We start from the raw sequence: 22,894 nt of genomic DNA on the forward strand, positions 1-22,894 counted from the left end.
AATCCAAGATGGCCAAAAAGCCCACATGTGGGCCCAAATCCAGGAGAACCACGCAGTTTGTGCACACTAAAATGGTTGCCTAACTTGCCACCCACCCAGTGCGAGCAGGATGGGCCGGGGTGCCATGAGTGAAATGTGTGCCAAAGGAAAAACCACACTTTAAAATCACCTTTTGTTTCCCTGAATGCCGGCTCAAAATGCCTATTTCAAACATTGCAACATATCCAAAAATCTCACTGAACACCAGCAGACATCTGGCAGAATGAAGTATGTGTGCATACAAAATCTGGGAAGTTGAAGAGCCCCAAAACAATGTTCATAACAAGACTGGCTGAGCTCTGCAGGTCTGCAGCAGCCTAACTGAAACTGGATTTAAAACTACCAAAAATCGAGAATGTTTAAATTAACTGAGTGACCTACTTTTGAGTGTCACATAGTCTGTCACTGTTGAAATGTCATAGTTTAGAACTTAGAATTAGTGTTCTAGCTGCATATGTAAAAATTGTCTCGACTTAAACTGGGGAACAAAAAGTGACATTTTAGCTGAAACCTGGCTATGGAAACTGGAATTCTGCCAGACAGCTACCCCCGACAGGAGTGGGGGCTTGCCCAACAAATGCGTTCCCAGGCCTAGCTGCCTTCTGCTGCCCACACTAAAAGGATATGCCATCTCTCTGATAATTGGATTAGGGTTGGAGCACCTACAGACTGCAGGAGGTTGAACAAAGCCCTTCCTTGACTCAGGCAGATGGTTTATTGGGGGGGGGGGGCGTAAAATAGCTTCCTCTTGGCAGATGCTGGGAGGGGCAGGGTCTCTGAGCTTGGCAGAAACTGGATAAACTGGTTTCTACACCATGTGACCTGAAAGGACACACCCCTGATGGCCAGAATATGATTCTAAGAAAGATGTATAACTCACAGTGCGGACTTGTCAAAATTATTTAAATGATTCCATAATTCTTGTGATTTTTCTGTGCACGTTTTAAGACGCGTTGGGAATTTGTGTGATGTTCTGGGGTAAAGCCCCGCTATTTATTGACACCACATACTCTGTGTTTAAGCTAGAGATATGGGAATTTACTGGAGTAGGTATGGACAGCCTGTGTATATGTGTATAAATCTGGAGAAAAATCCGATGTTGCAAAACCCACTAAAAAGCACAAAATGTTGCCATTTCTGGATGCAAGCCCCCAGGAAGAGCAGAGTTTGAACAGAGTATACCTCATGTGATATGTGATGGGTGCATGTAATTTTAAACAAATGTGTACCTGTGTAAATATGTATTTGGGTCAAATATAGATTTGTGTGCAATTTGACAGGGGAGTATCCTTTCTGCAGACCATAAAACAGCATCACCATGACACACATTTCCTTCTCCCAATCAAAGCAGTGCGGAAAGCTTGACCAATGGGCAGTTGAGAGAGGGGCTGGCTAGTGATGCTGCACACACACCCACTTTCAAAAGACATAAAAAGAGCCACTGGAAGCTAGAGAGGAGATTCAAATCCAGTTGCTGCAACGCGCTCTACCGGACCACACAACATCCAGAAGATACCAGATCCAACACTTAGACTTTAAAACTCCAAAGAACTTGATTCAGAACTCAAAGCAAGGGCCTAAACCCACAAACTGAGAACTCTTCTCAGCAGGCCTCAGCATCCAGCAAACCTAACAGCGGTAGCAGCATCCAGGAGCCGTGCAGATCAGCGCTGTGTCCAGAGAAAGCTGTGCAGAAAGATCCAGGAACTGTGCACAGACACTGTACCCAGAGATCCAGGAGCCGGGCCAGGAGCAGTGTCAGACCAGCAGAGCAGAGACCAGACGCTGTGCACAGAGACCGTCCGGGGCGAGACCAGTGCCGCTAACCTGACAGATCCGTGATGAGGTCCAAATCTTCCAAAACATTTTGTGAGTACTTAGATCAGATTGTGACAGGAATAAGCTCTTAGTGTAAAATAATCTAATCTAAATATTTAACCTAAGTAGAACTGCCTTCTAACTGTCACCTGCCATTTGCAAAGCTGCATAGCTGTCATTTGTAATTTCTGCAGCTGTAAAGCTGTCACTTGCCACTCTGAGCTTTTAACTTTAAATCCGAAAAACAACCTTTACAAAATCGCTCATACCTCGGGAACCGTTTGGGCTAGAAACTTTCCTCTGAAAGCTTAGAATCTTAGCTTTTCAACGAACCTAGAACCGACTTGCTACTCCTTATACTTTTGCCGCAATCGCGATTCACGCATTCGTGAATTTTGCCGCGATTTGTGATTTCAGCTGTTTTCTCTCACGTGTGAAAAGCGGCAGCTTCCTTGCTTTACTTTGCCAAAAACTTGTTTAACCTGCTAGTTCCTCCTAGAGCATTGTTAAAGTGATCCTGAACTCATATAAAGTAGCTATCACTCACCCTGAACCTCCTAAAGGGAATTAAAACCATTTTTAGCATATTCCTCACTTCATTGCCACCTCTCAAAGCACTTTTGCCTGTATTTCAAACTCATACCTGTTTTCTCTAAGCTTGCTGGGGTGAACTGAATTACATTTGATTGCATTTCTGAGAACTGTGTGCTTTCCTTCCATTTCCTTGCATTGCATAAAGGGGGGCGGAGTGAATTGCCAGAGAAAAGTGATTACATTGTTTTGTTGAAATCATATTGAGTATTTTCTGTACGGCATTTTCATTCAACATTGCATCCATCTGAACTTATATAAAGCATTCTCTACCACCTTATTCTTCTCTTCCTATTCCCAAGTGTGCTACCTCATCCTTTATACTACTCCTGAGTAACCAAATCAGTTTACTAGTAGGACATTATTCATTGTTGATCACTGCTCATGTTCTTAAGTATCATATTAATTATTATTTATCATAAAAGTGTGATATATATATTTTGTTTAATTTTTCTCAAATAAACCTTTTAAACTTGCAAAACAGGACTATTTCTTGGCTCAGTGGGGTCAGGGGGATTCTAAGAGAGGGGTGTTATATAGGGGTAGTCATCCAGGACTTATGAACTGGACATAAAAATATATCAATAAGGGTTTCCATTCCGTACCCCAGACTAGGCATTGACTTAGCTGTAGTATTTAATTGGATCTTCTTACAAAGCCCACAAAAGCAAATAAAGCTGAAACAAGAGGATTTAGCGCACCAGATCTCAGCTGGGCCCTTATGGCTCTGAGGAGTGATGCCCTTAAAACACAACACCCTCTCTATCGGTCTATTCATTGTACTTTGGTGGTCAGGCACAGACTAGAACAGAGATAGTGGTGTGGCTGGGAGACCGGAAAACCCCTGCAGTGAGGAGTGCAATTGCCAGAGGCTGGCGAGAATTACTATGGAGCCAGTGACTAGATTGGGTGATGTCCATGGCTCTTGCATGTCGTGTAAATGGAGGTAAGGATGAGGTGAGGAAAACTGCACTGCTGACTAGCATCATGGCATGTTATGCAAGTGTGCATCTCAGCATATTCTGAGGTTTTATTTCTTTGAAAGGTTACCATGTACCCATACCTTTACCGTAGCACTGCTCTAGTGTGTATTGAGAAACCATTGAATCTCATGAACCTCTCAAATTTGAATGTCGTGTGTATTTACCACTAACAGCAGAGTGAGAATATAGTGTCTAACTTGGTTGCTGTTTCCTCTGGCCAATAGAAGTTGCTGCAAGGTACCCTAATAAAGTGAGGCAGAGTGCAAAATGTGCACTAGGCATTAGCTAGTGATATTTGACTCTTGGCGAGTAAATAATGCTGTGCTATCTCTGCCTCTCTGCCTCTCTGCCTCTCTGCCTCTCTGCCTCTCTGCCTCTCTGCCTCTCTGCCTCTCTGCCTCTCTGCCTCTCTGCCTCTCTGCCTCTCTGCCTCTCTGCCTCTCTGCCTCTCTGCCTCTCTGTCTCTCTGTCTCTCTGTCTCTCTGTCTCTCTGTCTCTCTGTCTCTCTGTCTCTCTGTCTCTCTGTCTCTCTGTCTCTCTGTCTCTCTGTCTCTCTGTCTCTCAGCTTGCAACTTGAATATTTACACCCATCAGTGAGAACTCTGCAAGGTTGAACGGTGGGATATTATGCAAGATTAGTTTCTTCCTTGCTCAAAAATGTTTTTTTTTTTTTTGCTTTAATCTTTGGCAGGGCTGTTGTAGAAGCTGTGCACAGACTGGATATAATCCTTTGTAACAAAACGGCCTACCAAGAGGTGTTCAAACCTGACAACATCAGTCTGAGAAACAAGTAAGTCTGGAAAACATTGTATTCATGCTTTTGTTTCGTGTGATTTTTTTGTTTTTGTTCAATCTTCTGTCTTTCTAATAACCTAAAGTTCAGATTTCAGCATTTAATTAGGAACCTGTTTAATATTGTGAAGGGGTCTCTGCCACAAATAACCACTCTGACACTTGTCAGTCCAAGGGTGTTTATTCTTGAAACAATACAGACGGAATGGCTGTTGGATAATGTTTAAAATTATAGGGTCAAACAGATCTTGAGGAATTTGTCACTGAGGCCGACCATCTCGCTCCACTGTTCTGACGTATCACGCCACCTTAGCCATGGGGTCCTTAGTGGGGTTAATTGTAGGTTCGATGACGCATGTCGTTTTACTGGCTTAGGGCCTCTAGGGTTTCCCTGAGTCGATGGCTACCTAACTCCCTAGGGGTCTTCTAATTCTTCCTGACATAATCTTGCTTAGTGTTCGAAAGGCATTTGGGATGGTGCCTCATTCAACCGACTCATCACTTGTGTACAGTCTCTCCTGACCCTCATCTGCACAGAGTCCCAAGATGGTCTCCTCCCCATGACTCTGTTGTCCCTCTGATGTTACACTCTGACTTCCTACCTCCACATTTTGATGTTACTTGGCACTCTCCCTCATTCCACACAACTTCCTCCTATATTACTTTCTCCCTCCTTTCTACCCCACCTCCTTAGCCCACTAACACTCTACGGATGTACAGGAGACCTTTTACGTATGTGCCTAGCCATTCCCTCTGCTCGTCTGATGCTTACCTTCTGGGAACCATCCCAGATGCAGACGTATGGGTGGCTGCTCGTTCTCCATCGTAGCGGCCACATTATGTAATGCTCTTCCCTTTTCCCTTCGAACTACAGAAGACCACTTCGTATTCCGCTGCTTATTGAAAACTCATCTATTCTAGGCAGCCCCAGTCTGGTTTAACCTTCAGCGCCATGATGCCCTCAGCGACAGCACACTTTATAAAAATATATAACATAACACTCTGACTACTACCCCATATCTACTACTACATCTCGGTACTACCGCCTCTCACTATTACCCCTCTACTGCTAACCACCACCTCTCTATTACTACAGCTTCTCCCCTCTCTACCACCCTCTACTACCACTATCTGCTATTACCACATCTCACTCCCACCCCTACTACACTACTCCCTTTACTACTACCACTTCCTCTATTCACTTCTACTACTACTCACGCTTCACTACCAAGAAAAGGGTACAAGGTGGATAAGGCAAAACTCCAATATTGTAAGTGCTTTGCTTAGGGCAGCTCATTTCCAAAGATGGAAAAAGAATAATTCTTGACAGGGCAGCAACAGTACGTGTCGCCCCTTGAACCTTTCCGTGAAAGACTTGAGAAGGTTTCTAGGGTTCTGCAACTATTGCAGTGCATGGCTCTTGGATTACGCAGTAATACACCAGACCACTCTTACAAGGGTTTACGGAGGCCCAAAAGGAGAGCCACAAAATTGAGTGGACCCCAGAGATGAGCAGTTTCAATTACCAGTAATTTCAACAGCACCTGTCCTTGCCACCCCAGATTACACACAGGAATTTTACATTTTCTCCCACTTAAACTGCACAAGCATGACGGCGGTACAATAGCACAATATGTCATAAACCACTAGCCTATTACAGTGACACACTCTATCCTGTCATGCAGGGACAGTTTGCCTACAAACAAGCTCTTGCTGCTGCAGCTTTTGCTATTGACAGTCCACACTCGCAACACAAAGAGCATCAGCATATGAGATACTGTCTAGCCCTCGCATCCATGTCGTAAGGCGCAAGACTATAAACCCTGCCACATTTCTCACTCAGCCATGCACGGCTGAAGACCGACAGCAGCATGATTGTGCACCAAATGCATTATATGAAAGGAAAGCCAATGCTATCCCCAAAGCCAAAGGCAGAAGTACTCTTCATTGACAGATCAGCATCAATTGATCAAGGAACTGGTGAAAGACATGTTGGAGTAGCAGTGCTATGCCTGGAAGAGGGAGAATATGAAACTCTGATCATGAAAAGACTACCCGTGCATTATTCTGGACAAGCAGCTGAACTAGTAGCACTCATAGAAGCACTGCAGGCCTCTAAGGGGTGCTGTTACCATCTATTCAGACTCTGCCTACGTCGCCACCACCGTGCATGCAGGTCTGTCATGCTGGAGAAGGAAGGCGCAGAAGAGCGGATGGCTCACCAGTATAGCGCGCTGGCCTGCTTAACACATTGATTTCCGTCGAGCCCTCTGTGGTGGCAGTTGTCAAATGCGCAGCACATGCATACAACACAGACAAAATCTCACTGGGAAACACAGCTGCTGATGCACCAGCAATGGCTGCAGCATACCTCTCATTACCAAGCTGTAAAGCGCTTTGGAGTAAAGCGCTATATAAACTCAATAAACATAAACATACCAACATCAGCAGACTATGTTGTGACCACACCAAACACCAGGCCAGACACAGATGCATAAACGTGTCTCCCTATTGCACAAATCATTGAACTGCAGCATAGGGCACCCCCAGAAGAACAGCATTTATGGCTCAAACATTGGTGCATGCAATGACCCTCACCTACTTATGGAGACAGCAGAGCATAGAGAAAGTAGTAATGGCCATGGAATTATTGCATACAGCATTCAAGCAATTGCATTTCCCGTCCCATAGTTCTAAACAACATGCAGCAGACATTCAGGAAAATTGGTTTGTCCCAAATCTACAGGGCCACATAGCAACGATGGTGGTCCAATGCACAACGTGTAAAGTATTTAGTACAGGCATAACACTGCAAACACTGAGGAACATTGCGCCGCCATGTCGGCCTATTCCGTGAGCTGCACATTGATTATGCAGACATGGGGGAACAATACGACGGGGCACAATATCTAATTGTAGTGGTGTCCATTCCCCAGATGGGTTGAGGCTGGCCCATGTGCCCACCCAGATGCCAAGTGTGCTGTGAAATTCCTTGTCAGAGATCTTCCCCCCGCTGCGGAGTGTGACGTCTTAAGGTCAGATAATGCTACCCACTTTTTTTTAACAAACTTCAAGTAAATAACTACCCTGTTAGGAATTAAACACTGTGTGCTCAATTTACCACCTAAAAGCAAATGGGGTGGTGGAGAGGATCAACTGCCTCCTTAAAAGCACACTGTCCAAGCTATGCAACACCCTTAAAAAGAATTGGGTGTATTGCATGCCCCTGTTCCATCTGTGCACACAAACCCAGTAAGGACCACCACCTATCCCCTCATGAAATAGTGACTGGCAGGCGTATGCCAACACCCCTATCACCTGGCAGGAGCGCATCAGGTGCTCATAGAGCAGTAGCAATACTAGGAGAAGAGTTTAAACAATACTTGTCCCAGCTGACACTTGCGATAAGGTGTATCGCAAAACAAACTGCTCCGCCACATGCAGAAGAAGCACAAACAACTACCGCACAAGCTGACACCACCCCTGCACAACCATTGTTGCCAGTGGAAATGGTTTGTCATAAGCTCTGTGCGCAAATGTAACAACCCCAGGTTCCATGGACCCTACAAGGTCATGTTTTCCACCCCCTCGCAGTAAAGTTGAAGTGGTTGAGATATTCGATACACCTCAGATGTTCGCAGGGCCCCACTGGCCGTAACGCAAGGTATCCAAAATCAAGTAAACGATACTACCTCAACTCGCATAGCTCCTTGCTAACTATATTAAGTGCATGTGTAAAGAGTAAGAAAACATGCATTGCTGGTACAGCATCAGCTGCGTGAATGAAATCTTTCGTTCTCTTTCTCCTCCCCACCCCTTACCTTTTTTTTTTCACCCTCCCATTCCCTGTTTTTTCCCAAATTCTGCAGGTACAGCAAAGATGGAGATGACACCACTGATTCTTATAATGGAAATAGCATTGGTAGTACTAGGTTGTATAGTTAGGATTGTCTTCATTTTACAGCCATTTTGTTTACTGTAATGTTTGCATTGGGAATTTATTGGGGAACGTCTTTTATCTGGGCTGGCCATCTAAAAGAAGGGGGAGGGGAATATGAGTACACCTTTCAATGCCACAGGATCACTTCTAAATGGTAACAAAGTATATTTTAATGTTGCTATAGTTCCTTCCAATGTACCCTGAAATACCTCCCACTACTGCTAAGCTCGTCCCTAGGTAGTTGAATCCATCCTAGCCCCTACGTCCTCTCCTGTTAGTGCTAAGTTCCAGCACAAGCCTTAACACGTATGAAAGAACGAATTAAAGTGTACCATTCAATATTTCCGATCAGATCCAACCACTGTAATGATCATCGGATCAACCAATAATGAGACGGTCACAAATGGCAGCAGCTCCCAAAACACTGTATGTAATAGTAAAATATTCCAAATGCCATATGTGTAAAAACTCCTTGTGTAACGGGAGCAGTAATGTAAATATGTCTAGCAACAGACCTACAAGAGTGAAAAGGCACGCAATACGTGATGGGAGAAACAAGACAAGTGCGCCAGTGCAAATCTGATGCATGACATTGTTTAGGATTAGATGCAGTGGAAGATATTAGTCAGCCTGAACACTTGAACAGTTGGTACTCAGACATGAGTGCAGTGAGAAGTCGAATGACCAATGAGAGTTGATACGTCTGTTCCTTAATACGGCAAGCATCTGGGATGGCTAAGGTCTTAGTTCTGCAAGAAGTGCCCATGATAGAGACCCAATGCCTAATTCATCTTGCGTTATGTAGGATCAAAAACCCTTTCCAGTCACGCAACGTTCATCAAGAACACATCGATACTGACACCTGAAAATGCAAAACCAGTTCTAATAACCCCAACTGTCTGAAGGAACCACATCTGGTAATCGAAGGGGCGAGATATGTCAACGAGTGGCAAGAAACACATGCGTATATGGCCGAAGGACTTTTAGGGTGATCTGAGAAAATTGCAACACTCGTGGAGCAGACATGCACACATACCTGGGCAGAGCACATCACCAAACTAACATGGATTGCTGCCCTCGAGAGACCAGTAAAGGTGCACCAACCGAAATCATATGAACTTTATTTTTTCAGTGAAGGAACAGTTTCTGTTGGGTCACACTAACAATGTAACTGAACTGTCATAGTACCCGACCTCAAGAGTACTGCCGTGCTGATGGCTTATTACTGGATCTGCGGTCAGCAAGCACACTTGTACCTCCTGCCTTCTTGGAGTGTTTACTATTCTCTAGCAACGCTGCGCTCTGCCCTGTTAATGGTACCAGAAGAGCACTTGAAGGGGGCAACTCCTACTCGAAGCTCCCACTGTTCCCAACAGTAGAAGCACGAACAATGCCACCACCAAACTTTAGCATCCTCCCTGAGAAGGGGCCCTTTGACCAGCTCCGAAGAAGAGCCTCAAATTACATATCCAACGACTAGTCCAAACTGCTTGCGCAAATACTTGTTGAATATAAGCTCTATAATTGAGCAGAGAATTATTTTTGCATCTCTAGTACCCAGCATACAGACACGGGCCAATGCAAAATGTCTCCAAATAGTGCGATGGGAGCTGATCCCGCTGGCTAACTATACTAAGCAAGGGTTCAATGTCATAAAAGTGGAACTAAGGGCCCTCAGACTAATGACAATGCAGAACCACTATGCAATGGATCTCCTGACAGCCTTGGAAGGAGGTGTTTGCAAAAAGATCTGGAGTTCATGTTGCTCATTCAAACCTTCTGAAGACGCTGAAAATGGGACATTGTCGTACGTAATTGCAGCTGTACGTAATGCTAGCAGTACATGAACTGGGGGTGAAAATGAAAAAACGAAGCTGGGGTCCAAGAAGACTGGTTCACCATGGCCTTCAGCTGGGTCCCATCATGGCTTGGAACAGAGGTGAAGATGTTGGTCCCCATGATCGTGGTCTTCTTGGTGATCTTCTGCACGTGCCAGTTGGGGTCTCGTCAGGTGTTGTGCCAAAGCTGTGCCTAATAGCGCAGCGATGGTTACTATTTGGAATACTAAGGTACCTTGTGATACAAACTGAGCAAAATGACTGCCCAGTTAACCACATGCTCCCAATTACTATTGGAGAGATATAGTTGATAACTTATACCACACAACCATTGTTCCTCCCCCTGACCCTGAAAACTATAAGGAAGTATGGGTGGATCTTGCGGGTGATGTAGGGTTCAGCTACATGACGTGTACACCTGAACAATCTACACAACCAGGGGAATGTTTGACACGTGTGTAGTGTGCATGCCAATTAAGGTAACAGCAACATGGGACGAAGCAGAAAGGCGTGCAAATTAGCAGAAATATGGGGTAGGAGAATTAGTTATTACTGTAGAAGTAATAAAAGGTGGGAATGTTGGGATGGAAATTGGTATCTCCAGGCGCTTTCAGGTGATGCGAACACCGTATGAAGTAATGTAGTATATAAGGTGGGAGAAAACTGCAAGATTAAACACCATATATAAGTAGTATAGCGCCAACAGTAAATGCGCAGCACTAGAAAAGACACAGAATTATACTCCTATTTTGTAGTAGGCCAAAAAGCACAGGCCTGTATGATCGCGCTGCACCCGCCAAACTCCATGAACCCTCCCCCATCCCCTCCATCCCCCCAACCCTCCTGCCCCTTCACTGTTGAGTATGTTGCAACACCCCAAGCTCTCTGTTCCATCACTGCAAATGTTTAGTATTTTTCAGAGGAATGTCCCCTGCAAGAGCGCGAGACAACTTCAGGTTCTGCTGAACATCCATTCATCTCCACTAAACTGCCAATAGGCCTCTAACCCCCACCCAGCCAGTCCACTGGTCCAGAGTCAGCCCCACACCACTGACCCAACCCCCACAACTTTGTGTTCCATAAGCAAGTGACCCTCCCGTCCCAACACAAATCAAGTGCCCATAAAAGATCTAAGCCTGCACAACTGTATTTCTCCTAGCATAAAATGCAGCCTTTGTAACAAGAGTTAGAGGGAGGGATGATTGAAATATCAAACTCAGGGTGGAGACGTTGAGTGCGGGAAGTGCGGTATCCACGAAGCCCTGAATGTGTGGGTCAGCATGACTATTTTATCCTCCCTTCCCCCTGGCACCAGTTTCTGTGCCACCCAGGTGCATGCCACAATGATGGAACAGAGAGCTTGGGGTGTTTATTTGAAACAATATGTTATACATGCAACCTGACCTTCACCCAAGACTGACATGACCCCAGCTCACCCACGTGGATCCTGATCGGCAACAGAACTAACCAATATTAGCCTGGCATCCTCTATGGAGCAGGCCCATTCATACTGTACTACCGATCAGTAGTACCCATGTGTACTGTATATGACGCCACATGGCTTAAGTTTCTGCCTGTCCTCCGATTAACCAGAGCACTCTCAAGCAGCAGAGTTATTTGCTGATTTTTGTATTCTGTACAATTAAACCTTGTTATCCTTGCAACACTATCTCCTGGCCTATGTCCCTACAGGGTTGTGTAAAAAGGGACTTGCATTCAAAACAGCAGACACAGCTGACTGTGGCGCGCTGCTGGAGGGAGAAAGTTGCTCCTCTTGGTATGGACAGAAACCGTGTGGCCGCAGAGTTCCATGCAGCCAACTAGCTTGGGGAAGATGAAAGCTGACTGCAAGAGAAAACATGTTGCGGGAACGCCCGAAGCCGACGCAGGTCTCCTAGCCGTTTACAGGTGTTGAGGCAGCATTTGCTTTACCGAAGTCCAAAACGAAGAAGAGTCCAGCTGTAACCGCGAGAGGCAGAGAAGCTAAGGAACAGAGACAGCGAAACAGAAGAAAACGCTGAGCAAATGTCACTGGAGAAACTGAGTACACCAAGTGCCAATGAGTCCACCCAAGGGAAACTGGGAATACCGGGGTGTATTGGCAGTCATGCCAAACCCGAATAACTGTTAAGGAAGCTAATTTAAGTACATAAAATAGAATGTGCAAGTGAGCATTTCTTTAAAAGGGATGAATGGAACAAAAGTATGAGACTTTCAAGTTTTTGAGTGTATGCAATGCACGTATAAGGAAAGCCCTGGCGGGATAGCATACCAGGCAGATACAATATCGGATAAAGCAATTCTAAGAGTACATCAAGTTTGGAAGTGTGTGCAGAGCCCACATGAGAAAAGCCCTGGCAGGAGAGTATACCAGTCAATTGCAAGTGTGTTCATATAAGAAAGCCTTCGTAGGGAAGCGCACCAGGCAAGGACAAACTCAAAAGTGTATAAGAAATACATCCCCTAAAGGGGTCCTGAGAAGGATATATCAGGACTAGCAAAAAGGCTCTGTGAAATCAACGAAGAGGAGTGGAAACCTGGCAGGTATCCTACCAAGATACAAATTCACAGCCAAGTTGTTTTGTGTTGTAGTTGTATTGTTGAACAAGAGAAGAGGAGGGAAAACCTGGCAAGGAAGTAGCCCATGTATCCTATTCTCTGGAGGATATCTCAGCGGCAACATGCTCGCCTTGGAAGCAAGACGACATGGAGCAACACTGGTTCCATTCCCCGTGCCCGTGCTTAGAAACCTCTGGGTATTAAGCGCGTTATAAATAACCTATCATATCATACCAAGATACAGACTTGCAGCCAAGTTGTTTTGTTTGCCAGTTGTGTTGATCAAGAGCAACTCAAGGAACTGATATTTTGTTAACATACAACACAGTGAACAGAAATCCAGGGGAAGGGAACCACCCTCTGGAAGAAGGAACTCTATCCTTCTGGAACGTGTTTGTAGTTGAACATTATGAATCGCTGAAGGCCAAAAATATTATCCTTGATTGGAGCCACCAGGGGGCGTTGAGATTTGCTGAAGTATCTCCGTTGATCTCCTCCCCAGGGCGTTGGAAAAAGGAGACTGAGCCCCTCTTAAACCCCCAGGATAGGAGTTCCGACCCCCCCAGGCTTTGTGCGGACCCCCCGGGCACTCTTTGAGTGCAATCCCGATCGTTAGCGGAGCCGGTACACCGGAGAACGGAGTTTACTACACTGGCCGGGGAAGCTGTGTGTGGATCGTTTCCTGCCGGCAGTGCTGCAGCGGTTGAGGATTCGGCCCGGTGGGGGAGGGGTCTCTGGCCTTTCTGTGCGCAGATTCTCCCGATGCGGCCACACCTCCCCGGAGAAAGGGGAAGATGGTTGGTTGTGTTGGCCCCTCCGTTCCCCTGAGACTGTCCGGAGCTTTTCTGCACAACACTTCAAGGGATCCGGCCCTCGCGGTCTGGTTGAGGCAGTGGCTCGGTGAGGGGTGAGAGAAGCTGGCGCTTGATCCCTCGCCAGCCCAGCTGCTGGAGTGATCTACTCCTGACCTCGTGCTCCTGCACTGCGGCCGCGGCCGCCGTGACTGAGCCTGGAAGGGGCGGCTGCTGTGGGCAGACTTCGGCGGCCCTGGAGGTGCGGAGCTGGGGTTCCCCCATCGACACTGGATCTAGGCTCAAGGGCGTTTGGCGGCCCTGTTGGTGAAGCTTGGTGGCGTTTCTTCTGGCGGTGCGCCCCCTCCCCCGGAAGAGTGAGTTTGAGGGGAGGCGAGCGGTGTGGGTCCGGACAACTGGCAGCCCTTGTCCCTGCCAATTTGAAGGTTGGTTAAGGCGGTGGGAGAGGGGGCCGGGGCCTTGAGAACTGACTCCGCAGCAGAGCGGGGGGTTTGTGGGGAGAAGACTGGCATCCCGCTCCTCTGGGGATTGAGTGTAGCGAGCGGGGGAGCGGACTACAGAGCCAGGAGGAGAGCTCCGACGTGACATACCCCCTGGAGCGGACGCCTGGTGGAGGGGCTGGTGAGACGCGGTGGCCCCATCATCCGCGGCGTGGCTGAAGGATTGGCTCTGGAAGTGGGTAGGGGGCCTGTGGGGCTTGTTGTGCCCTCCTGCTGCACTGTGGGGGGGGCATTGAGGTGCTGCCGGAAGGCTCATCCCGGGCCGCGGTGGTGAATGGAGTAGTGGCAAGCCGGGTCCACGTGTCCCTGAGCCGGTTCAGGGAGCGCGGGGGCCGCTCCGAGTGGAGGATTGTAGAGGGTGATTGGTCCTCCCCCTGAAGACTTTGTTTCGACAGGTGCCGTGCTAGTCAGCAGCGCGGGTGTGTGCGGTGGGGGCGTTCTAAGCCACAGGAGCGTCTGGTCCAGGAGCCTGGACTGCATTGGTGGAGCCTCCGAGTGAGAGAAGGGGTGAGGCCAGCAGGGCCGGACTGTGGGCCCCGGCCCAGCGACTCCCAGGGGATTGCCGATTGCTGGCTAGGGGTGCCTTCTAGATCTCCCCTGAATGGACTGGGCGCTGACCTTGCAAAAGTTTCAGAGAGTGGAGGTGGAGGAGGGGAAGGAGGCCACCATGCAGGCAGGGGCTCAGTCGGAGGTGTCAGAGGCCTTGTCGGTGAGTCGCAACATGGCGGTCCTGCTGGAGGAGATAAGAGGTTTTCGAGTGGATGTCAACAAACGCCTCGACTCCTTGGATAAGAAGGTTGACGCTGTAGAAGATCTAGTTCTGGCGTTGGAGGCCAACCAGTCCTCGGCAGACCTGTTTGAGACGCAATTTGACATGAGGTTGGCAGAGCTTGAGAGGCGGGAGGAGAGGGTCACTCTCAAGCTGGACGACCTAGAAAATAGGGCACGTCGTTCCAACCTGAGGTTTTTTTGGTATGCCGGAACTGGAGGGGGAGTCTCAGGTGGACATTGTGAAAGAGTCTCAGGTGGACATTGTGAAAGGGGTGAAGGCGATTGTGAGTCGTCTTTTTGATGGCGAGAATACCAGCGAGCCCACCATTGGAAGAGCCCATAGGCCTGGGGGGCGTGCAGGTGAGCCTTGTACGGTCCTTGTGAAATTCTATTATTATGTTGAAAAAGCCAAGATCCTGGACTTAGCACGCAAGAAGGGCCCTATAGACTGGAATGGGGCTCAAATTAAGGTGCATCAGGACCTCTCAGCCCTCACCCTGGCTCGTCGGCGCCTTTGCGGCCCTCTGACAAAGTAGTTGCAGTCTAAGGGGGTTCGGTACAGATGGGGCCACCCATTCTCCCTTGCCTTTGAGCTGGACGGCTATAAGTACTCTTTCCTCAGAGGCAGACATCCAAGGAGTCTCCGGTGAGCTGTTGGGGGACCCCCCTTCAAAGGTTGAGGTTGGGGGCTGGGGGGGGAATGGATTGGGCGGGAACCGCCCTGGCCCGACGGGATTTGCGGGTCGGCGGCGCGTGCGGGGACACAGGAAATTTAGAAAAGTGGCGCCCCGTCCCCGGAGCAGCCCCCGCCCTGATCTAGTTGATATAACCATTTGGACCGGCTCTCGGAGGTGGTCCTGGGGGCAATGTGGTTGGCTTCACCAGGGGCAGCTCTGTTCCTTTAGTGGTTTGTTTTTGTTCCCTGTTTTTGAGGTTTACGGGAGGGGGAGAGGTGTCCTCAGGTGGGGGTGTTTGGGGGTTATTGGTTAAGAGAGGGGGGGCCTCATAGTGTTAGCTGCTTTCATGGTGTGAGAGGCGCCTGGTGGGGGCGATTTCTGGTGGCCTCGTGGTGTGGCTGGGAGATGCCGCAGTCCTTCCAGGCGCGCGGGGGTGAGAGGGTATCGGGGTACTTGGGGTGGTATTAGGGCGGGCGGGGGAGGGTTGCAAATTGTCTTCGTGGTTTTGGGAGTGTTTTAAGGTTGTCCGGGACTCTGAGGGGTAGGGATTCTAGGGGTCCTTTTTTGGTCTCTTCAGGTGTGGATGAGCGGGGAGTGTGGGCCTTCCAGAGCGGTCTATACACAACTGGGAAAACATTATATGGCCAGCCTAATGGATGACTCCTTGCAGAGGTTGCTGGTGGGGGTCCCTGAATGTGCAGGGGTTGAATTCCCCTACAAAAAGGGCCTTGGTGGTGAGGGAACTTTCTAGGCTTAAGCTGCATGTCCTGTTTGTGCAGGAAACCCACTGGGTTAAGGGAAAGGAGCCGGCATTGGATCTAAAGCTATTCAGTCTTTGTTCCAGTCTCCTTATAGAGCCAAGAAGAGGGGCGTTGCTGTCCTGATTTCCCCCAAGGCTCTTTGTCCCTAAAGCCCATCAATGCGATCCGGAGGGACGTTACATAATGGTTAAGGGATCAGTGAAGGGTAGGTAGTTTACCCTAGTAGGGATTTATGCCCCGAACAAGGCGCAAGACCTTTTTTGGGAAAAAGTGGGGGAGAAAATTCGGGGCTTTGCGGAGGGTGCGCTGATAGTCGGAGGGGATTTTAACATGGTTCTCTGTCCGGATAAAGATAGGAGATCCCTCTCCCCTTGCCCTGACCAGCGGGTTCAGAGGAAGTTAGCGGATTCATTCAGGCGGACTAATGAAATGTTGGGTTTGGCAGACGCACATTCTGTAAAGGAAAACTGTAACCCCCTCTTCACTTTTTACTCAGTGGTACACCAGGCGTTCTCGAGGATAGATCTTGTCTTGGTGGATTCTACTTTGCGGGATAGTGTTTTTAATTTTGATGTGGAGGTAGTACCATGGTCGGATCATGATCTGGTCCTGGCCACGTTGGGGGTTCCCCCGGTGACTCCGGCTAGGGCGCGGTGGATATGCAATGATAGTCTATTGCTGGATAAGGGACTTAAAGAATCCTTACTGGGTTCAATCAGGGAATACTTCCTTCTTAACGACACATGGGAGGTGAATGTTCAGGGACGCATTTAAGGCCACGATCAGGGGCGTGCTCATAGAGATGGGTGCGAGAAGAAAACGGGAGAGTGGGAGGGAAGAAGCGAAGTTGAGGAAGCAAATTGCTAGCATCCAGCCGGGAGGAAAGTTGAGATCTCAGATGGCTCCGGGAAAATGGGAGGAGCTTCAGAATCTTAAAGCTCAATTGTCTGCCTTACACGTGGGGCAAACAGAGACACAGCTGGCATTTTTGAAACAGCGGTATATGGAGCCGGGGGAAAAGGCAGACCGGATTCTGGCGTGGCGCTTGAGGGAGCTACGGAATAGGAGGGTGAATCGGATTAGGGGTCGTACGGGGGAGGGAGTTGTGCAAGATAAGATAGCAGCAGAGTTCGGGCAGTATTACGAGGACCTTTATGCATCGGAATATTCTAGGGATGGGACCGATGTAGATTTATTTTTGGAATCGCTGCACATCCCACGCCTCTCCGCGGAGGGGTTTGACCGGTTGGAGCTTCCTATCTCCTTCCAGGAGGTGATGGATGCTATTGCCTCCTTGAAGAGCGGTACGGCTCCGGGAGACGATGGCTTCACGGGCCGTTTTTATGAGATCATCCGTTCCGCGGTGGCCCCTTTTCTGGCTAAGGTATTCAACGCTGCCCTGGACTCTGGCTCTCTGCCCTCCTCTATGATGTCAGCTCTCATAGTGGTGTTGCTGAAGGAAGGGAAGGATCCCGAGCAATGTCAGTCCTATAGGCCCATTTCACTGCTTAACGTAGAACTTAAGATTTTGGCCAAACTATTGGCGAACAGGCTCTCCAGTTATCTTCCCTCCCTGGTTCACGGCGACCAGGTTGGATTCATCCCCGGTCGGCAGGGGTCGGATAATGTGAGTAAGACCTTGGGGCTAATGTATGAGTCGTCGAAGCAAGGTTTGGAGGCCTATCTCTTGTCTGTGGACTCTGAGAAGGCCTTTGATCGGGTTGAGTGGCTATACATTGGGAGAGTGCTGAGGAAAATGGGCTTTGGGGACAATTTTTGCAAGTGGGTCGCCGCGCTATACAATGGTCCTTCAACAAGGGTGTTGGTTAATGGTTGCATGTCGCTGGGATTCTCGCTTTCTCTGGATATCCTTTCTCCTCTGTTATACACATTGGCAATGGAGCCATTCGCCTTCGCAATCAGGGATGACGATGGACACTTGGGGGGGCGGGAGGGGAGAGGTGTGATGTGGCTACCATGAATTTAAATTATCCTTGTTTGCGGACGATATTTTAGTGTATCTGACAAACCTTCGCATGGCTCTACCACGGTTGTTGGGTCTGGTCCGCCGGTTCGGTTCCTTCTCTGGGCTCAAAGTGAATTTGTCTGTCGTGTATAATGCCCATGGGGGGGGTGGATCTTGAACTTGAGGGGAGAAAGGAAGTGTATGGGGTGAGAGTGGAGCGGGATTCCATCAAATACCTGGGCGTTGCCATCCCCAGGGACCTAGGTAAGGTGTTTGAGCTCAACTTCCCTCCTATTCATGCCAAAATCCAGAGTGATCTTTTAAGGTGGGCCCCCTTGACCCTTTCCTGGTTTGGACGGATGGTAGTGATTAAAATGAATGTTCTTCCGCGGCTCCTCTATCTCCTTCTGTCTCTTCCCTGTATAGTGCCGGATTCGTTCTTTGCCTCATTGCATTCTCGTGTTCTTCGTTTCATATGGAATGGGAAGAGACCCAGGGTTGGATTTCCTACCCTGACACTCCCCAAGTCCCTTGGAGGTTTTGGCTTACCGGACTTCAGGGGGTATTACAAGGCAGCTCAATTGCGGGTTTTGCTGGAGCACTTAAGGGACGATCCGCGAACATACTGGTCGTATGTGGAAGATGTTCAGGTTCATCCTAGAAAGGTTAGGGACCTTCTGTGGGCTCCCCCGAATTCCATTCGAGGGCCTGCTAAGTCCCATCCTGTCCTTGCAGTACTGTGGTCGGTCTGGAAGCCCTCTAAGGACAATAGGTTTCTCTCCTCCTGGCCCTCTCCCTTGTCGTCTTTGTTGGGTCCTTTGATTGATCTGGGCAGGAAGGGGTTCCGAGAAACGCAGTACTGGTCCGACCAAGGGTTGGAGAGGGCGGCGCAATTGTTCAGGGATGGGTCCTTCTTGGAGTATGATCAGCTGTCGAAAGTGTTCGAGGCCAAGCCACCTACGGTTTTTGAGTATTTGAGGCTAAAGGGAATCCTAACTGGAACTTGCTGGGGTGCCGACTTGTCGCGCCCCCTAACTCCGTTTGAGAGGTTTTTTGTAGAAGCCAAATCTAGGAAGGGATCCCTCGCTAAGATATATAACGTGCTTATTTCTTCTGAGCTGATGGGTAGGCAATCTTTTAAACGTATTTGGGAGGAGCGGTTGGGCTTAACCTTAGACGATCAAACGTGGCAGTCGGTATTTAAGGCAGTGTCTTCTGGGGAACTATATACAGCGGCGATGGAGCACAATTTTAAGATGCTACATTCCTGGCATTGTCCTCTGGCTGCCTTCTCTAAAATGTTCAAGGAAGTGTCCCCATGGTGCCCTAGGCTGTGTGCCAATAAAGGTACCTGGTTTCCCATGTGGTGAGAATGCCTGGTTATCTTTCTTTATTGGGCGGAGGTCCTTGGTTGGATAAAAGATATTCTGGGGACCTGCCCCTCCTTGCGTCCACTGGAGGTTCTTCTGGGCATTCCCTTGCCCGATAAAGAGGTGGTTTCCGTTTTGAAGGTTATGGGGGCCATGCTGAGGGCGGGAAGATTGGCTCTGGCTCAGAAGTGTAAAAGCCCCATAGCGCCTTCTAAGTCGGAGTGGTTCACCAAGCTCATTTCCATCTTTACGTATGAGAAACTTGCTGCTATTGCCAATGAGACTATGCCCTCTTTTCTGCAGGAATGGACTGTGGTTATTCTTAACGCAGACTGTGAAGCCTTGAAACTGTGATTTGCTTTGTGGTTATTTGTTTGGTCTCTGGGGAGGGATAACTGTTGCAATTACCAAGGACCTTGGGCTTTAGTAGGTGTGGGGCCTCCGTTGCCAGCTTGACCTACTGTACTACTGTGCTTTGTGTTTCGACCATGCTCGTTGCTTCTAACACCGGTGGCTTTTTGGAGGCCTGGACAACCTGGAGTTTGGGGGGTGGGGTGGGAGAGGGAGGGAGAAGTTGTATTGTTCTTGATTTGTTTCCCTTGGGTGAATCTGTTTATCTCCTGTTGAAAACCTTCAATAAAAATAAAGTGGAAAAAAAAATATTACTCTTTTCACCTTCGTGTTCATTTTGTTAGAATGTAAGGGCCAGAGTAGTACTTTGGACACAGGACATTTTACTTTGGACACTCTGACACCCGACAGATACTAGTTTGGTTTGAGCTAGGGACACCTCTTGTATGTATGAATGTGTTTTTGTATGTGGATACGTATGAAGGTATGAATTGATCGATGTTTTTTTATGAAATTGTACAACCGTAAGATTTTTCATGAGTTTTTGAATAAAATTTGATATGTATTCAATTTAACCAGTGTCGTCCCATTCCACTGATCCATTTCTTTCGATTGCTATATATTCAACCTGAAGGATCAGGGATTTCGAGTGCAGGCTTACCCCTTTATTTACTTTCTGTGCTCAATAAAGACATAATAAAAATAGCAGACAGTTTGGTAAAATAAAGAAAGCAAGCTCAGTGCAAGTCTGTTTTAAGCGAGATTTTTCTTCTGCGACTTTCACATTGTTGTCGATGGAATCACCATCTATTTGCTATATGAACCCTTGCCTTGCTTTGGAGGTAAGTAAAACCTTTTTGCTTCACTTCACATGCTCAACTCCTTAATCTTATGGGCACTGGTCAGGCAGTGTATGGGGACTGTCCCCATCCATGATTTTCTGTGTTTTTTAATATACCTTACAGTTGTGTGTTGTAGGGGTATTTGCCATTGTTTTCCTTTTTCTTTAACATCCCTTTGCCTAGGGAAGGCTGATGGCAATAATCTGTGCTATACTTATTTTTCTGGACTGAGCACCCTCTATTTTACAGTGCAATGCCATTTTGAGTACCATAGGTTCCAAAAGGTTATGCAGTGTGGTTGAAGTCCTGTCCTTGGGTGATCTAGCTTTTTGGCAGCCTTCCTGTATGCTCGGGTCAGGGATGCCATATAAGAGGATGATCTTCCCGGGTCCCATTCAGGTTTCCAGGGCTAGTTTTGTCTATATGGACTGGCTGAAATGTCAGTTGGGGCGGTAGGCATTTTTGCCATGACCAGACAAATTTGTTTTTCAAAAATTGATTAGCAGAGTTTGCTAATTAACATTTTATTTTTTAGCAAGCAGTGATTTGACTAGCAATTTTGTACTAATATTTTAATGTCGCCAAAGGTCATTTCTACCAAGACAATAAATTGAGCTACGACATTTTTGTGTACTTCCATTGGTGAGATGAGTGTCTCTGAAATGTAAAGGTTTGCTGCATTAATGGACATAAATGAATGTATATGATAAAGGAACTGAACTTTTTTCAGAGCAAGGCTTTGTGTTAGTTGGGTGCGGTCAGTATTGTACAGGGCAGTGTCCCGCATATTGTATGCCTGCCCCATCATTTACTGTGTAAGGAGTAGTTCAGAAGTTTCAAAAAATCGAAAAGGAAGTCCTAGCTGGAGACCCAATATGTAGTAGTGTTGCAGCAGGCAGGATGATTGTCAAATTCGGGCAGATAAGATGACCCTTTCCGCCATTGACGTCATCTATTTTCAATATAAGTGTTAAATGCTTGAGGTGGGCATGGGGTGCACAGGTGAGTGGGCATGGGGGCCCTGGGATCGAGGGTGTCGAGTTCAGGCACTCAGTGGAGGCTCGGCCTGACTCACTGCATTCAAGGGCAAGCATACAATGCAGGCGGTTACCTTCGAATTCCATGCTTCCTGTTTGCAAGCTCTTCTCTAGTTGCCAATATATAATGCAGCCATAATTGTAGAGCAAAGCAAGCTGTGGATACTGACTACAGTGTATAATTTTGCAGTAGTCTGTATGTACAGAATGGATGGAACTATTTATTGCTACCTTGCGCATCTAGTTAGATTTTTGTGGTCATTTCATAAGAGGTAAGAGACTAAGAATAGATGGTGTAGTGGGTAGAGAGCGCGGCAAACTAGGTTGAATATTGTAGTTTGCAGACATCTCCCTTTCAGAGTAGCTGATTTGAAGCAACAGGTTGATGAGATAGAATGTGAAAGAGTTTGGGATCAGCTCATTGGCTGAGCACCAGTAGGATAAATGCGTCACCCACAGGCAATGTTCCCTCTAATTATTTTTCTTTGTGCGGAACTGGTTTGCTGTTGTGCGCACATTATTTTCCACGTGCGCGACTAACTAATGAGGTAAGCCACTTTGTGAGCATCCGTATTTAGTGAACTACCATTGCAGAAGAGCGTTTGGAAAGGAATGTCCTCTTCCCAGCCACTGCAATTCTTGACAAATCTTACAACACTTTTTCCAAACACATAGGCTAAAATAGAATGTCATATTGATTAAAGAGAAAACTCCTCAACCAGTCCAAGACTGCAACATCTGCCACAGTACCTTGCAAACGTTTTATGCCACTGGAAAATCACCCATGTATACATACTCTTGTTATAAACTGATGTGGCTGTCAAGAAATTCAGATAGAATACACATTTGCCGATGGATTAATGGCAATGAAAAGCAATGTGTCAAATAACATGCTGATAGGAGTTCAAGTGCCACTTTAATGAAGTAATTCAAGGGCCAGGAGAACATGCTTCTAATCATTTGTTTACAGATGATGATTGCATCCGAATAATTGCACTTCAGAATATGATGATCAAATATTCCTGTGCCTCTGCTTACTATCCACATTACGTTGTCATTTGGGTAGTGATAACACCAGCCTTACAGCTAAGAGACATGTACACCATCCGTTTTTATTCCCTAAAAAATGAAAATGTGCCCAACAAAACGAGAAACAATGAACATTTTGTTGCTTCAACCCATAAAGCTCCACTGATATTTTTTAGAATTAGCGACCATTAGAGCAGTGGCATAGGAAGGAACTCTAA

The 22,894-nt window shown here is 47.4% G+C and overlaps 1 protein-coding gene across 1 annotated transcript in view; it reads left to right on the forward strand.

Annotated features, from left to right (window-relative positions):
• SMG5 (SMG5 nonsense mediated mRNA decay factor) overlaps positions 1 to 22,894 on the forward strand; it is a 1,109,458-nt gene that overhangs the window by 102,265 nt on the left and 984,299 nt on the right. Inside the window, exon 2 of the mRNA XM_069607113.1 lies at positions 4,123 to 4,221. Coding sequence (XP_069463214.1) covers positions 4,123 to 4,221 — 99 coding nt within the window. The remainder of the gene's footprint in view (positions 1 to 4,122; positions 4,222 to 22,894) is intronic.

Source organism: Ambystoma mexicanum, chromosome 1p (assembly GCF_040938575.1).
Source record: "Ambystoma mexicanum isolate Mex_15411 chromosome 1p, UKY_AmexF1_1, whole genome shotgun sequence".
Classification (NCBI taxonomy): Eukaryota; Metazoa; Chordata; class Amphibia; order Caudata; family Ambystomatidae; genus Ambystoma; species Ambystoma mexicanum.